Genomic DNA, 17,814 nt, shown 5'->3' on the forward strand with positions numbered 1-17,814 from the left:
GTGAATGACATCAAGTGACATTTCCACTTAGTGTAACTTTTGCTTTAAAAACAAAATATATTTGGAATACAGGTGGAAGTTCTTAAGTGATGACCTAAGATTATCTGAAACATTTTTCATAGTTGAAATTTGCATTTTACTAATCTATGGACAACAAAATTAAGCTATTTATCTATTAATATAATAAAAACTGTACATCATATATTGCCCTATGAATTTTTTTTCACATTTCACTTAATGGGCTCAAATTACACACTCCTAAATCAGCAAAACTGAACTCTGATTTTGCTGACTGCTTGTAGCTTCAATCAATTTAAGAAAAAAACTAAAGGGGCCAAATCACATTTCTTTGGGCTACGATAGCAATTACACCAAGTGGAACTGCTGCCTGATGGTACTGTAAATGCGAGATTACAATCTAGCATTCAAATTGTTTAAAATGGGTTTTCAAAAACCCTTCATCTGCAATCTTGTCTTCCCAGATTCAACTTTACAGGCTCAAGGCTTCTAACGTAATAAAAATATCTTAATAAGAAACATAAGAAATAGGAACAGGAGTAGACCATTCGACCCCTCGAGCCTGCTCCGTCATTCAATAAGATCATGGCTGATCTGCTTGTTTCGAAGTCCACATTCCTATCTACCCCGATAACCTTTTGATTCCCTTGCCTAACAAGAATCTATCTATCTCTGCTTTAAAAATATTCAATGACCCTGCCTCCACCACCTTCTGAGGCAGAAATTTAGCTTTTATGTTTTTGAGTATCTTCCTTATTTTACTGGGAGACTTCAGCTTCTCTCAAAACCTTCAGATAAGAGTTGATATTCTTCTCGGTGCTGACACTCTAACCAACTCAAGGAATTACATCTGTGCCTGCAGTTCTCTGTTTGATACAGCCAAGGTATATGCAGAATTTCCTGAGTTACATTAGTATGTAACGGATTGGGTTTTTGTTCTCCTGGATGATTCAAAAAACAAGCAAGTGGGTGAATTTAAGAATTGTTTTAATGTAAGAAGACATGAAATTACTTCTTAGCATAATATCAAAAGCCTTGTTGAAATCCAACTGTTGCATCTACAGTATTTTCATTTCCAATAAGATCTGTCATTTCCTCAACTTCAATATATTTGTTATGCAAGACCTCCCTCCCATAAGACCACATTGACTTTGTCTTGTATATCATACCTATCTAGGGTATTCCATTGTTCTCTTTTTCTGGATACCATTCAGTGCTTATCCACAAGAGATGTTAAGCTGACCAGCCTGTAATTCATTAGGTTGTTATAATGTTCCTTTTTAAAGAGTGGAAATCATAGGTTCCTACCAATCTTTAGAGATAGGGCAAAAGCATCATCAATTTTGCTAGACACTTCTTTAAATATCTTTTTCTGGTTGCTCCTGGTTCCTGTGTTCCCTTAACCTCCTCAATCTATTAATGATCAGCTTGTCTGAAATATCTGCTTCTTTCAATATGTTCTAATTCCCGCAAAATTAACAGTCTTCTGTGAACAGCATATTTACTATCCCTTGGCACTGTGTCACATTTTGTATTTAAGGGTATCCACAGAATGTTTTCTTGATTTTAGTTTTCACTGTATTAAGCCTCTTGGTTCACTCAGACATGTTTATATGTAATATTATCTTGCTACGTATGTTATACTTCCTTTATGCTGTGGTGTTGTACTTGGGTGAACATTCTCTACTTCAAGGTCATTACATTCTTGCTGTTCAAATTGGCTAATTAAATTCTTCCATTTAATTTATTCAAACTTTATGTAAATTTCTTTCACCTAACTTGCTGAATTTATTAATTGTGGTTCAAATTTAGGAGAGAAACATGTGTTTTTATATAGCACCTTTCACGTAAAAAAGCATTCCAAATTTTTGCATCAGGCCCAGGCAGACAGCCAGAGACAACACTTTTGAAGTGTAGTCTTTCTACTGTCGTGTAAACACCTAATTTGCTCAGTGTATTGCAATGTATACAGGAAATGAAAATTGCTATTTCAAGTTCATTATTACTATTGTATTTTTAATTTTTATTTTTAATTAATCAATTAGTTAACAACCAAAATAAAAACTCGGTTATTTCCCCTGATTTGAAAGAAGCTCATGAAAGTTAAGGAGTTAACACTGGAATATATATATATATTTAGATCACCGGTTGTAATATGCAGTGGCTGTTGTGCTTAAGGAGAAAAGGATGTCAAACAAAAAACATGCAATGTTCTAAGATTTACTTGCATGCTTTTTAACCCAGCATTAATTTCAGTGCTGTGATTGGCTAAAGCCTTCTGCTTGCAACAAAATTGATTTCTAATTTAAACTTTGCAACTGACAACTAGTCCCGCGGGTATTGTTGTGCTTTCACTGTTGTGTTTGCAGGGTTTGTGAAAGTAATGCCTTCATGTTGACATTTGCTTTTGAAATTAATACATGCAGCAAACTAACAAATCAAAAGACTTAATTCTTCATTAGTTATTTAGTGAGATTTTTCTTGTATTTTTTTTCAAAATAGTTAATGGTATTGTATTCATGGTGTGTTCACATGAAAGAAAAATTCAATCAATATTTTTTTTAAAGCTTTAAATGCAATAGCCACATTACAGAAGCAGTATGAGGTGCTGATTATTCTGCTGTGTTACCCTTCTCTTTAAAGATGATCTGCCAGTCTTAACTGAACTGACACTTGTCTGTAAATGACTAGATTTCTGGATATGGTGCTTGGTACACAATAGCTGGCATTGATGTACATTTCACATGAGAGAAATAAAAAAAAAAGCCCTTAATCATAAAGAGTATATTTTACTGTGTACACTGCTTGGCTGAACAGGCATGCACATAGTCCAGTTTATATCCTGTTTTTTATAAGCATACAATGTGTGCTTTACAATTTTAACCCTAATATTCCGGCAGGGTCTTTTTGTTCTGATTATTAAGGAACATAAGATAATTAATGAGGATCCAGCTGACTTCCACTGGTTTATGGATGTCAGCAGAGCTGCAAGATTGAATATCAAACTTGTTGTCAGACATTTGTTTTAACACTTAGTTTCTTTAAAAGTTGGTTTTGGAAGTGGATTTTATGATGGTTGAGTGGGTGGCTGTAGTGCAGTATGTGGTACACAGACTAGGAAGTGTATAACTTTTGCCAGTGTTTGTTGAACAAGCACATTTCAGCTGGGGATGGACAAAATCATCAACTGCTAGTTACTTTTCACTGACTCCTGCAAACCGCCTGGATTTTGCAAAATGACATGATTAGATTCAGCTGTCATGTCCTGTTACAATCAAGTAGAATTTTGGCACTCATTTTATTGAATGGCAGAACAGACTTGAAGGGCTGAATGGCCTACTCTTATTTCTTATCTCTTTATGACATGAGATATACAGCGCAGAAACAGGCCATTCAGCCCAACCAGCCCATGCTGGTGTGTTTATTTATTTGGATTTCTTGGTGAATATCTTATACTGATGACCTCTAGTTTTGCTCTTCCCCACAAGAGGAAGCATTTTCTCTGTATCCACACTATCAAAACCTCCTATAATTTTAGAGATCTTGACTCAGTCATCCCTCAGCCGCCTTTTTTTAAGAGAAAAGAGAACCAGCCCGTCAATCCTTTCCTAATATGTATACCCACACATTTCTGGCATCATCCTTGTAAATCACCTCTGCATCCTCTTCAGAACCATTCATATCCTTTTTATAATATGGCGACCAGAACTGCACCCTATATTCTAAGTAGGGTTTAACCAAGGTTTGATGCAGGTTTAGCATAACTTCCCTACTTTTCAATTTTGTCTTGCACATTTAGAGTAGTTCCTTTGGGGAAGGGTTAGAGGGCAATCTGAACTTGTGGAACCATGTTCCAGCATGAGCCGTGGTGAGTAAAGAAGTTCATTTCATTACTTATATGGCAAACATCATAATAAAGTAAATCATGATAAAGGTGATTTTCATTTGTAAACATGGACAAAGGAATACTATGCCTGTGTGGAACAGGAACACTGGGCATGTCTAAGTTTCTCTGATTATAAAGATTTGAAATTGACTGGATTAGTCAGTCTTATTCTAGTTCCTAGTGAACGAGTTCACACAATGTAAGTCAGACCATTTGAATTGCTGCTCACCCTGGCACAGTTTAAGGTGCTTCACTGAGGCTGAGGTTAAGTTACATTGTGGAGACAGCACAAAAGTGTCTTTGTTCCCCATTCAATTTATGCAGGACCCAAACTGTATGTTTACAGTGGGTAACCAAAGTGGAAAAGTATTCTGTTTTCCCATCGCAGATCCCTGTTACCAATATTGGCTTAACATTCAGTTGAAACTAATTTATGGCAATACCCAAGTTTTGATTTGAAAACATTTTATTTTGTGCTAGAGTGTTCAAGCTTTTTTTAAAAATTGCTCCTGATGCTTTTTTTTTTAAAAAAAACAAATGCATTAAATAAAATTATGGCCCAAAATGAATCAAGGATGGAGACAGAGGCCCGAATAATCCCCATCCACCACTACCCTCCTCCGTCTGGCTGAACTTGTTCTCACACTGAACAATTTCTCCTTAAACTCCTCTCACTTCCTCCAGATAAAAGGTGTGGCTATGGGTACCCGGATGGGCCCCAGTTATGCCTGTCTCTTTATGGGGTATGTGGAATATTCCTTGTTCCAGTCCTACTCCTGCCCCCTCCCACAACTCTTTCTCCGAAACATCGATGATTGCTTCGGCGCTGCTTCATGCTCTCGTCTGGACCTGGAAAAATTTATTAATTTTGCTTCCAATTTCCACCCCTCCATCATTTTCACATGGTCTATCTCTGATACTTCCCTTCCCTTCCTTGACCTCTCTGTCTCAGTTTCTGGTGATAGACTGTCTACCAATATTCATTACAATCCTACCGACTCCACAACTACCTCGACTACAGCTCCTCACACCCCACTTCCTGTAAGGACTCCATCCCATTCTCTCAGTTTCTTCGCCTCCGTCGCATCTGTTCTGATGATGCCACTTTCAAAAACAGTTCCTCTGACATGCCTTCGTTCTTCCTTGACCGAGGTTTTCCACCCACGGTGGTTGAAAGGGCCCTCAACCATGTCCGGCCCATCTCCCGCGCATCCGCCCTCACACCTTCCTCTCCCTCCCAGAACCATGATAGGGTCCCCCTTGTCCTCACTTATCACCCCACCAGCCTCCGCATTCAAAGGATCACCCTCTGCCATTTCCACCAACTCCAGCATGATGCCACCACCAAACACATCTTCCCTTCACCCCCCCGGCGGCATTCTGCAGGGATCGTTCCCTCTGGGACACCCTGGTCCACTCCATCACCCCCTACACCTCAACCCCCTCCCACGGCGCCTTCCCATGCAACCGCAGAAGGTGTAGCACCTGCCCCTTTACTTCCCCTCTCCTCACCGTCCAAGGGCCCAAACACTCCTTTCAAGTGAAGCAGCATTTCACTTGCACTTCCCTCAATTTAGTCTACTGCATTTGCTGCTCCCAATGCGGTTTCCTCTACATTGGATAGACCAAACGCAGACTGGGTGACCACTTTGCGGAACACCTTCGGTCTGTCCACAAACATGACCCAGATCTCCCTGTTGCTTGTCATTTCAACACTCCACCCTGCTCTCATGCCCACATGTCCGTCCTTGGCCTGCTGCATTGTTCCAGTGAAGCTCAACGCAAACTGGAGGAACAGCAACTCATCTTCTGACTAGGCACTTTACAGCCTTCCCGACTGAATATTGAGTTCAACAATTTTAGATCATGAACTCTCTCCTCCATCCCCACCCCCTTTCTGATCCTCCTTTTTTCCAATAATTTATATAGATTTTTCTTTTCCCACCTATTTCCATTATTTTTAAATGTATTTCCATCCATTGTTTTATCTCTACCTTTTAGCCTATTTCGATCCCTTCCCTCCACCCCGCCCCCACTAGGGCTATCTGTACCTTTATTAGCACATTCCTTAGATAATATCACCAGCTTCAACACCTCTTTGTTCCTTTGTCTATGACATCTTTTGGTTATCTCCACCTATCACTGGCCCTCTATCCACTTCTACCTGTCCCACTCCCCCTTAAACCAGCTTATATTTCACCTCTTTTCTATTTTTACTTAGTTCTGTTGAAGAGTCATACGGACTTGAAACATTAACTGTGTTCCTCTCCGCAGATGCTGTCAGACCTGCTGAGTTTTTCCAGGTATTATTGTTTTGAATTTCCAGCATCCGCAGTTTTTTGCTTTTATCAAGGTAGTTAATGGCATCAGCTGCCTTCACAAAGCTCCACACACTTTTTGATGCAGTCATATCTTTCCTATAATCTATAACTAATGTGTAGATTTTAACTTTGAATGGTAAGGCTGGCATTTAATCACTTCAAGGAACTTGTGTAATCAGTTGAACCAATGGGGGGGAAAAATAAAAGATTTGCATTTATATAGCACCTATCGTGACTGCTGAATATCTCAAAGCACTTTACAGCCTATGAAGCACTCTTGAAGTGTAGTTACTGTTATAATGTAGGTAACTCGTTAACCAATTTGCGCACACCCACAAATGTGATAAATGCAGGATTAGGTCAGTTTGTAGTGGCTTCAATTTCCACAAAATTGTTAGAGTTAAAGGAGGCCATTCAGCCCATCGTGTTTGCATCGACTGAGCATTTTAACTTAGCACTGATCTCCTGCCTTTCCCCCATAACCCTGCACATTGTTTCTATTTAAATAATCATCCAATGCCCTCTTTAATGCCTCAATTGAACCTGCCTCCACCACACTTCCAGGCAGTGCATTCCAAACCCTAACTACTTGCTGTGTGAAAAAGTTTTTATCTCACCTCGCATTTGCTTCTTCTGCAAAACACTTTAAAAACTGTGCCCTCTGGTTCTCGATCCATTTACGAGCTGGAACAGTTTCACCCTATCTACTCTGTCCAGACCCCTCATGATTTTGAAAACTTTTATCAAGTCTCCTCTTAGCCTTTTCCCCTCCAAGGAAAACAGTCCCAACTTCTCCAATCTTTCCTCATAATTGAGGTTAATGTGGAGCCAATCTATAATTTCCTCTCCAAAATCTGTCTTGAGACACAAGACCACTGATCATCTGCTCTTGCAGGTACACATCTGCCAGAAACTCCTCCACTTCAGTAATGTCAGTGTGTATGCTCCAGTTCTTGTTGAAGAATGTGATAATCTGTTTTTATGATGTTAATGGAGGGTCACATATTGGCCAGGACACTGGACATAACTTCCCTGCTCTTTTTTGAAATAGTGCCATGCGATCTTTTGTACCCACCTGCACTGGAGTGTCAGCCTGCATTTTTGTGCTCATGTCCTGGAGTGATACTTGAACCCACGATCCTTTGACTCAGAGGCAAGAGTGTTACCAATTGAGCCACCACTGACACACTTGATATGATATAGCATTTTCCACTATTTCAATAAGCAGGCAGAGGATCCCATTTTCAATTCCTTGTATCAATGCCATCCATTTTGTTTTTGTTGCAAACTGTTATCCCAACACAACAATACACAGAATGGGATATTGGAAGCCCTCAATTGGACGGGGTCCAATGACTATGGGCTTTTTACTTAAGTGACCAATGTCATATTTTATAAATTGGCTGCCCAATTACGGTTGACATCTCATTAAAATGTTTGTGTTACATGTTTGGATATATAGCTATTGTATTCGGCATTCCCTAAACCAGACTGGGCCTTGCAGCTTGACCTCCTGATTTGTGCTAACTCCCTTCTGTTTTTATTTGTCACTGATGCGATATAGGTAAAGTTCATTGTGGTATCTTTCTTTCTTTGGTTTGTCTCAAATTAAAGATTAACTTAAATCATGTTTGTGTGGATTTGTAGTTTTTTCTGTAGTTTAGTGACTAGGTGCTAAATCCTATTCCCATAACTGCCACATTTCTCAATTCTGTGCTGCTGCTGATTCGTTAGCTGTTCATTAGTTGCAGAGTTGCATTTTCTTAAAAAGAGGAATTTCACCCCTCTCATGGATCATACCTGACTGACTTTGCCATTAGTTTAGGTTCCAAAGGCATTAATAGACAATGTGCTATTCTATTATCGTCCTTTTATCCTATTAAGTACACACAGTAGTGTTCCCCTCTGATTGTATGGTGCCTTCACATCCCTGTAAAGTTGTTTCAACAGAAAAACAAACTCTAAACTGAGCAGTAGAAACTTCATAACTTGTTTACCAAGCTTCATAACTTGTTTGCCAAACTTGTCGCTCACTGAGGTAGTTGGTTTCTCCTATTGAATAGTCTGCTATTGTGCATTATATATAGTATAAGTCTATTTTTGAAGTCTCAAAATCCCTCCAAAAACAGGGGTCATCTTGTACGCTGAGTATAAAAGTGAACTGCCAGGTGGGTGGTTGCCACTTTGAAATGTCATCAGCAAAAAATGCAAAGAGTGGGCGTGTTTTAAACTCTTGCACATCTTCACAACACAGTCCATGTTGTCTGCTTGATCCATTGCGCCCAGTTATAAGGTAACAGTAATTAAAACATGTGTTTGCGGGGTCAAAAATTGGGGCTGACAACCAATTCATGTATGGCATGTTGTGGCTGAAAAGGGGAGTCGACTTATACGCTGAGCGTATGCAAAAGCATTATTTTTAGGGCTGGATAACACCAGGTCAACTTATACGCTATGATTTACACTATTCCGTAAGTTGTAAATATGAGTTTTGAAAATGCTGTGCAGTAGAATTTTACAATACAGACAAGGAATGACTTTTTATATTCATCGCTCATTAATTTCTTAAGTTGTCAATTTTGACAGTGTAAATGGAGTAAAGCACATTTTAGGCATTTGCCATAAGAAATCCAAGTGTTTATGTCTAGAAAGAATATTCTTAATGGTTCTCACGTGTTCAGATATGGCAGTTTGGGAAATTTAATAGTCATATATGATATTATAGTCAGTCAACTGTGAAACATACATTTCTTTCAAATAAAAGTTTATAGATCAGAATCATATTTATGACCTGAACAGTACATATTTAGATGAATGTTTCTAACCCAATCCTAATTCTGGAACTTGCAGGAATCATACATGGAACGCATTTGTCGAAATAAGGATGAAACTATACACCATCTGCAGCAAAGCCAAGAAGCTACCTTCAATAAACTAACTGAACAGATGAAGGAGCGCGAGGCTAGCTGGAAAAAACAGAAAATAGATCTGGAGGAGCATTACTCTGGACTCCTTGGGGAGGTTCATTCAAGGGCACAGGTAATACCAATGTAACTGAATTGATAGTAGCTGTGGGGATGAATAACAGCTGCCTAAGTTGTCCTCGATTTGTTTCCGACGAGTATGCCCACATGTTTGCGTACAGAGTCAAAATTGATGGAGAACTCGGCACATATCCAATTTGTCCTTATGTCAGCAGATCTGGCAGCATCTACAGAGAGAGAAAAACAGGTAATGTTTCAATAACTGATGAAAGGTTATTGACCTGAAATGGAACTCTGTTTCTCTCTCCACAGATGCTGCCAGACCTGCTGTGTATTTCCATTATTTTTCTTTCTTGCTTTTCAGACTTCCAGCATCTGTGGTATTTTTCCTTTGTCCTTAAGTCATTTTGATACTATATACAAAATATAGAAGCTCCTTCCTTTCCCTCCTTCCAGTGTTTATTGTTACTGCAGTAAACATGCTTAACTCTGTCATGGAATGATTCTGGTACAGATAGGAATCATTAAAGAAAGATCCAGCAGAAGGTATATAGGAACTGAACAACTTTCTATATTGACTCAAAACTAGGTTAGGGGTAGTGATTATTGGGGTTCATAAGGGCTTATACAATTCCTTCCAGCTCCAATCACAAAATAGCTCAACACAAAGCAATGATAGGTTGTACAGTGATTATGCTACTGGACTAATAGTCATTTGGTCGTACAGATCTTGAGTATTGCTGAAATAAATGCAAGAATTGCCCTGATGAGTGCAAGACGAAAAGCTTAGACAACACGTGTCTTTTTTCAGCATTACTGGATTAGTAAACCAGAGGTCTATACCACAAAGCACAGAGTGGAACACCCTGAATGTAAGATCAAATTTAAATTCAGCTTTAAAAAAACAGCAATAATCTGAAAATAAAAAGCTGCTGTGACTGTAAGTGAGCTTGAAGCAGTCAGATAGCCATAAAAACCCCATTGGTTAATTAATGTCCTTCAAAAAAGGAAACCAGCCTGGCCTTTGTGTGAATCCAGTCCCACGCCAATGCTGACTCTTACCTGCCCCCTGACAGTGGGCTATTTGAACACTATCTAGAAGGCCCATCATAACCTTTGGATGGGCAATAAGTGATGACGTTGCCAGCGACAGCCCATAATTTTAAAAACAATTTTAAAAAAAACAAAGGCATCGAAAATCCTCAACTGACATACAGATGATTAAACCACCCTTTGGCATAGTAATTAGCACTTCAGAGGATTCTACAAGGATCTTGGCACTGATTAGTATTCCACTCCTAATCGACAGTGACTTTGTTGAATAACGTAAAGAACTAGCATCAATTGAGAAATGCTTTCACCCATACAGTTCATGCCAAACCAAATGTAAGTCATCAATCAAGTAATCCAATATCAGATTTTCTGATGGGTTCTTTTCATGTTATGTTCTCCAATAGTGCAATGCTCTTGCAGCATATGACTACAACGATGGCTTCTAGTACACAACAGCTGACAGCAAAAGTACCTGTGCCAATAGATATACATGTTCCAATGGATCCCAGTGTTATATTGCCACTGTCAAACAGTGCTGTACAACTTGCCTGAAACTAGTAGTTTATTCAGAAATACAGGATCCTGAATTGGGAGATGAGGATGAGAAAAATAGTGCTGTTACTCAACATTCCTCTACTCTGAGATTTAGTCACATTTTCCTTTGACAATTAAACTTCCAGAGAACCTGACTGACAGGAATTCTATTCTGTACCTGATGAAATTATACAATGTATCCTTGGATTTTTACTTTCATCCTTCAGTATCATAAGAGAGAATTGGGGCCATGTTTCTGCTATTCTCAGAGTTCCTATATCCACCATCAGACTTTGGAAGTCTGTTGTATAGTTTTTCCATATAAAAAGATAAATACAGGAAATCCCATTATAGGGTATCCCATTATCCCACAGAGGGTAGAAAAGGACAGGAAGAAAAAGCTCTACTGCTATCCACCTCCATAACCATCCAGTAGTACCTCGTATTGACAGAAGCTCTATGGATTATATGTGATGGAGTGTGGATGAGTTAATATGATGTTGTGATATGCACAGTGAGGGAGACTGATGAAGCCATGTGCTTCAGTTTACAGGTAATTTCCTTAAAGTCCGACTGATTATTGGTCACTTTCGTTGTCCCATCTACTATGGTTATAAGTATGATTTTTTGGGGGGATGACATAATTCGAAGATGATTTTATATTGGAGATTCAGAACCTAACTGACCCTTTATGGATGACCTTAAGATTCCAATAACTGAACCAGGCAGATTTGCATTTTATAAGGGCACTGATGATGATTAACTAAATAGCACGATTGAACCCAGAGGGGTAAATCTGTCACTTGAGAATGAGTCTTTTCCCATTTAACAACACTTACAGCCTCACTGCACAACGATCTAATAAGAAGTGTGTTCTTAGCCAAACAAGCAATTGGAAGCTTAACAAAGCATTATTGATAAGCTACATGATTTTTGGCTAGCTCAACTTCAGAAGTACTCCTGCATTCATTTGTGAGATCTCTAATACTCAGCTCCAAAAGTCTGTAGCTCTGCTTTCTAGATTTGTGTAAATGGGGATAGAGTTTTAATTCTTTATTAAACAAACAGAAGTTCTACAGGTGTGGATTACTCAGTAGTTTGGCTGTATCTCATAAATATGGTAATTAATTTGTTTGCACGCCAGACATTTGAATGCCCAAATGAAAATCCATTATGGAGAGGTGAGATACAAGTTTGTGACCATCATTGAAACAGGATTAGGTCATTCGACCCTTCGAGCCTGCTCCGCCATTCAGTATGATCATGACTGATCCTCTATCTCAATGCCATACTTCCGCTCTCTCCTCATACCCCTTGATGCCTTTAGAGTCTAGAAATCATCTATCTATTTCCTCCTTAAACATATTTAGTGACTCAGTGACTTGCACCCACAGCCTCCTGTGGTAGAAATTCTACAGGTCCACTACCCTCTGAGTGAAGAAGTTTCTCCTCATCTCAATCCTAATTGATCTACCTCGTATCCTGAGATTGTGACCCTTTGTCCTAGACCCCCAGGCAGAGGAAACATCATCCCTGTATCCAGTCTGTGTATCCCTGTCAGAATTTTATAGGTTTCAAATGAGATCCCCTCTTCTAAACTCCAGTGAATGCAGGCCGAGTTGACCCAATCTCTCCTCATATGGCAGTCCTACCATCCCTGGTATCAGCCTAGTGAACCTTCACTGCACTCCCTCTATGGCAAGTATATCCTTTCTTAGGTAAGGAGACCAAAACTGCACACAATACTCCAGGTGTGGTCTCACCAAGGTCCTGTGCAGCTGCAGTACGACATCCTTGCACCTGTACTCAAGTCCTCTCGCAATGAAGGCCAACATACTATTTTCTTAATTGCTTGCTGTATGCTTGCTTTCAGTGGTGTACAAGGGTGAGCTTTAGAAGGGAGAGAGGAGATCTAATAGAAGTATATAAGATGCTAACGGAATATACAAAGTAGACGTGGAGTGGATGTTGCCCTTTGTGGGGCATACTAGAACGAGAGACCATAGTTTTAGGCTAAGGGGTGGTAGACTTAAATCAGAGATGAGGAGAAATTACTTTTCTCAAAGGGTCGTGAATCTGTGGAATTCACTACCTGAGTGCAGTGGATGCCGGGACGCTGAATAAATTTAAGGAGGAGATAGACAGATTTTTAATTAGTAACGGGTTGAAAGGTTATGGGGAGAGGGCAGGAAATTGGAGTTGAGGCCGAAATGAGATCAGCCATGATCGTAATGAATGGCGGGGCAGGCTCGAGGGGCTGAATTGCCTACTCCTGCTCCTAGTTCTTATGTTCTTATGTACATTGACATTTCCCAATCCATCACTATTTAAGTAATACGCTGCCATTCTGTTTTTCCTACTTACCCCCTTACCCATGTATTTTTGGGGACCTCTGAAACAGGACGGAATATTCCTTTTCAGAGAGGATGTGAACCAGTCCTGCTTGGGCCCATCCCAATTTTCCAAACATTTGGGAGCACTCTTGTTGAAAGAACAAACAGAGAGTACAAAAGGGAAAGAAGTGAAATCTTTTTGTCCAGTAAGCATTGCTGCAGTTTATGCTGAGAATTTGCAGAGTCAGTCTTACTGCTGGGCCACAACTTGAACTTTCTTCACCTACACTCAATGCATAATGCACAAATCTGAAAAGCATGTGTTCTGACCATTCTGTTTCACATAGGTAGAACTACATTGGAGCTTTAGCAAGCTGTTTCACCTATTCCAAGGATTATGAAAAAGAATTGCCCGCGTTTATGCTTGCATGATCAGTGTGCTGCCAATGGCCTAGGAAAAGATGGCCTCCATCTCACCAATGCACTCTGATAATTTTGATGTAGACAAATTTTATATTGCTGTTACAACTAGATTTTTCCAATACTTTGAACAGCTTCCATAAAGTTCCAGGAATAATAGTTACCTACTTGCCTTACTTCACACCAGAGGTGGTGGTGATTTCCCACCATGAGCCCCTGTCCACCCTGAAAGGTGGAAAATACCACATTGCCCAAATGTATTTTTCAGCCTAAAGCTGAGTTAATTCACTTTCAGGAAAAACACTTTGTACAGAAGCAAAGAATAGACCAAGTAACCAGCAGTATAGTATCTGACTTAGATGATAATCTCCAAACTAAAATAACAAAGAATCCAAAATCTTAGTGGAATTGTTTTAATCAAGTCTCCGCATGGACAGCCTATTCCATAGAACCCTTCCCATTGTTACCAGGTGGAAATGTGAAGGCAAATAGAGAGCTAGTGATACAGGAAAACCCACAACTATTATACAATTCTTCTGGATTCCAACGCAAAAATATGTACTCAAGATCAAAGTAGTATTTCTCTTTGGGTAAGAAATCATGTTATTAATCTGTATTATCGTTCAAGTCGATAGGATGTGGACAACCGTTTCGTGGTCGTTTTGGGCGCTTTGTTTGCCTTTGGCACCTGAGTTTTTTTATCAAACAGCTTGTGTGTAGTCCATTTGGCTCTGATATGAATCTTCAAGCTCTCAAGCTTGAACAACTATTCCTATTTGCTTGAGTTGTCCTTTGTCCCCACAAAGACAAAGGAACTCCTGAGCAGAGAATACAGCTGACTCAAGCTCATTTTGACATCTTTTAAAGAAATAGGATATAGCACAGATATTTCAATATTGGAGGCTTCCATCATAATTAAAAGTCTAGCTAGAAGCTGTTTTGTTACTCTTATAAATTCATAATGAAAAGAGTTAATGAATTATTTAATACAGAATTAAGAATTACAACTAGCTTAATTCCATAACTTTTCACAGACATGCCATCTTGGAGCAGAAGAAGCCAAAGAAAAATTATCCAGTCTGGAAAAAGTCAAGGACAAGCTGACCCTTGAACTGTCTCTTACGAAGGAACTATTGTCTCAGAAACAGAAGGAGCATGTTGCTTTGCTGGCAGCTTGTGCTCTGATGGCAGGTGCATTGTACCCATTATACAGCAGATCCTGTGAACTGTCTGTGCAGAAGGACTTCCTTCAAGAGCAAATACACACCTGTGAATATTTCAAAAATGAACTCAGGACTGTTGTCCAGGTCCTTTCTCTGGAAAGTAATCCAAGCAAATTGAAGAAAAAAAAGAAGCCTCAAAAAGGATTGATTCAGGTTTTCAGAAAAAGTGTTATTGCAATCATAGCAGCCAATAGACTTCGTGCCTTTGGCTTAGGATGTAAGCCACTATTTACCTGGACTGAGGGCTTTAAGAACAAACCAAGACTTGCAATTTGCACTGGCAAAGTGAAATTCTACATCACTCATTCAAGTAAGTACTGGCCTGGTTGGCATTTCTAGTTTGAAAGCGATCACTAAATGTTTTAGCTGCAAATCTCCCATTTTAAATCTCCATTTGATCCTTGTCATATATTCTGTGCTCCCAAATTAGACATTAGAAATAGGTGACCATGAATATTTGAAAAGTTGCCCTTCATGAATCAAGAAAATCTGTAGTGGAACACCACTAACTGGATACTGAAAAACTGTGAATGACAGTTTCCACCCTCCTATTGGGAAGTCCAATCCTTCGTTAATCTGCTATTCAGTCAGTAGACTTTGACCACTGTGGCGCTGCTGGTATTCTTGTTGACCTGGTTCAATATTATCCAATGAAAACCCGACATTTGACAGGAAACCCCTTAGTCCACCATTGGTGTTCAATTGGCGCCACCTCAACTCAAGTCTGACCTTGCAATGTGTTAAGGTATCCTTAGAATTTATTTATTTTTTAATATCAATTGGTGTACATTAAGATCTGCAACACTGAATTGGCCTTGAAAGATTGTATGTAAGAAATGCATGCAGGTTCTGTTTCAAAATGTATTATCTTCAAATTTTAATTACCAATTCTTCCCTCCCTTCTGAGGGCTAGATGTGTGGTGGTGCAGTCCCATGGGTGCCAGTAACTTTAAATTGCCTTTTTGATCATTTTTTCAATGTGTCAGCCCAAACAATGAGTTTTGGCAATCTATTTGATTACGGAGTTTATTGCAGCCAAGCATGATTCAATCCTGGCCTGACGCACATCTTTCCAGTAAGGGTCATTGGGGAATAATTGGAAGTAGAAATGTGGCCAACTTCTCTTCTCTATTGCCTGAGGACAATTGTAGCATGAGCTGAGACCTAACTGACATTAGAAGCATTTCTCAAAGGATTTTGATTACTGTAAGGAGTAGTATGCAGTTTTGTCGATTGTTAGAACAGTTGGTTTCTCTCCATTCTTTTTGGTCTTGATTCATCTACAGCACTCATGGCCGTCAAGTTTTGCTTGGTTTCTCTTGATTGAGGTTTATCCATGTAGCACTGGAGATTGTTAGACACTACAGGTGCTATGGCCTTTCATCAAATGTGAAGCAGTCTTTAAAACTTTCTTTGGATCTTAATTGGTCAGTTTCCATCTTGTTTGATGCCTGTCTCAAATCCTAAAGGCCTTTGCTGAGGAATTCACAGCTCTTTGCTCACTCGTTACTGGGAGGAATTTATGGTTCATGGCTTTGTGTTGATCATCAACAGTACTATAAGGAACTTAGAGAGAATTTAAATGCCTACTCAGCAAATGTTGAGAAGGGGGGGTGGGTAATTGGTTGGCAAGTGGACTCTGATTGGTGGAGGTGTTGCCATGGAGAATGCACTAAGGAACAGTTAACTGCCAAGCTTTTGTTTAAATTCAATACCAGGCAGGTCAGCTCTGGTCAAGGTATTGCCAGCAAATGTGGTTCTCCATGGAAAATTTAGGAATTGATCAAGTTCATACTCCCTTGAGGGCTCAAAATGATTTCAAATGATGAGTCGTGGAGGAAGATTCTTCTTCGTTTCAAGTTCATTCATGACCCTTTTGAACAGACATATAGTGGAAAAGTGCTCCACTGTTTGAGTGTTTTAACCCAAATGGGCTCTGTTCCAACTGTTGAATAGTTACTGCAGATTGTACAGGATTCACCCTGGCTTCATCCTTGTGAACTGACAAAGGGATGGTAGATTTCTCTTGGAACAAACCCATTGGCCAATATGGGATGGAACACATGACTTGGCATTGTTAGCACCGCACTTAACCATCTGAGTTAACCAGCTGCCAGAAAAGTGAAGCTGACACTTTTCTGACCAAAGGTTTTATTGAACCACCGCAAATGCAAACTAACTGAAACTTACTAATTCACTGAAACAATTTTCAGCCAAATTTCATTATCTTAGGCAGCTGGATGACTGCTCATTCACTCAGATGTCAGCTAAATTATCATTGTTCAGGTGTAGCAAATAAAAGGTGGCAGGATCCCGTTGAAGTTTTATGGTAGTATCAGAGAAGACCAGCTGGGCAGATTCTTGGGTTAGTTCAGTTTTTGGCAATTGAAGTCCACAAATAATATCCACCATTACCTTCCATGGCTAAGTTTCTCTTACTGGAACAATGGTTTTCAAAAGTTTTGCCCCCTTGTTTGAAGTTCTGAAAGACAATCTCAGCTAGTTGGGGGAAAACAGTGTTCCTGAAAATGATTTTATTGATATTATACGCTAATGAGTTATTCTTGCTTATCAGTCAATGGGAAGAATATGCTTACTATGTATGCCAGGGCAGTAGAAAGTCAAAAAAGATTTAGAAGGAAGTAAAGGCTTGCACTTGTATAATAATCCTTCGCAAAGTGCTTTACAACCAATTAAGTAATTTTGAAATGTAGTCACTTTGGTAATGTAGTAGTTAATCTGTGCACATCAAGATTCCACAATTCATAATGTGATATTGACCAGGTAATCCATTTTAGCGATGTGGTTTAGGAAGAGAATTCTAGAAAGCAGCAGTGTAGTGATTGCAAAAATCAACTTTTGGCCAGGGAGCAGAAAGTGAGCAGCCACCCAAAATTAGAGGCAGAGATTGGAATGGAGGATTGGAGCAGATTTCAAAAAGAGGGCAAATCTTAGCATCTTTTGTCTCAATCTGACTTTTACTGGCAGTAAGCGGGAGAAAAGGAGAGCAATTTCAACACTTTACAACATATATCAGTCTTT

At 39.4% G+C, this 17,814-nt stretch overlaps 1 protein-coding gene across 5 annotated transcripts in view; it reads left to right on the forward strand.

Moving 5' to 3' along the window:
- The window catches only part of ccdc171 (coiled-coil domain containing 171), a 226,036-nt gene that overhangs the window by 79,824 nt on the left and 128,398 nt on the right, over positions 1-17,814 (forward strand). For all 5 annotated transcript variants that reach the window (XR_013573484.1, XM_078530317.1, XM_078530309.1 and 2 more), the window contains 2 exons: positions 9,076-9,264; positions 14,584-15,082. Coding sequence is in view for 4 of the 5 variants with exons in the window: in XM_078530317.1 (XP_078386443.1) it covers positions 9,076-9,264; positions 14,584-15,082 (688 nt within the window). In the remaining variant the exon portion in view is untranslated. The remainder of the gene's footprint in view (positions 1-9,075; positions 9,265-14,583; positions 15,083-17,814) is intronic.

This window comes from Cetorhinus maximus, chromosome 2 (assembly GCF_964194155.1).
Source record: "Cetorhinus maximus chromosome 2, sCetMax3.hap1.1, whole genome shotgun sequence".
Lineage (NCBI taxonomy): Eukaryota > Metazoa > Chordata > Chondrichthyes > Lamniformes > Cetorhinidae > Cetorhinus > Cetorhinus maximus.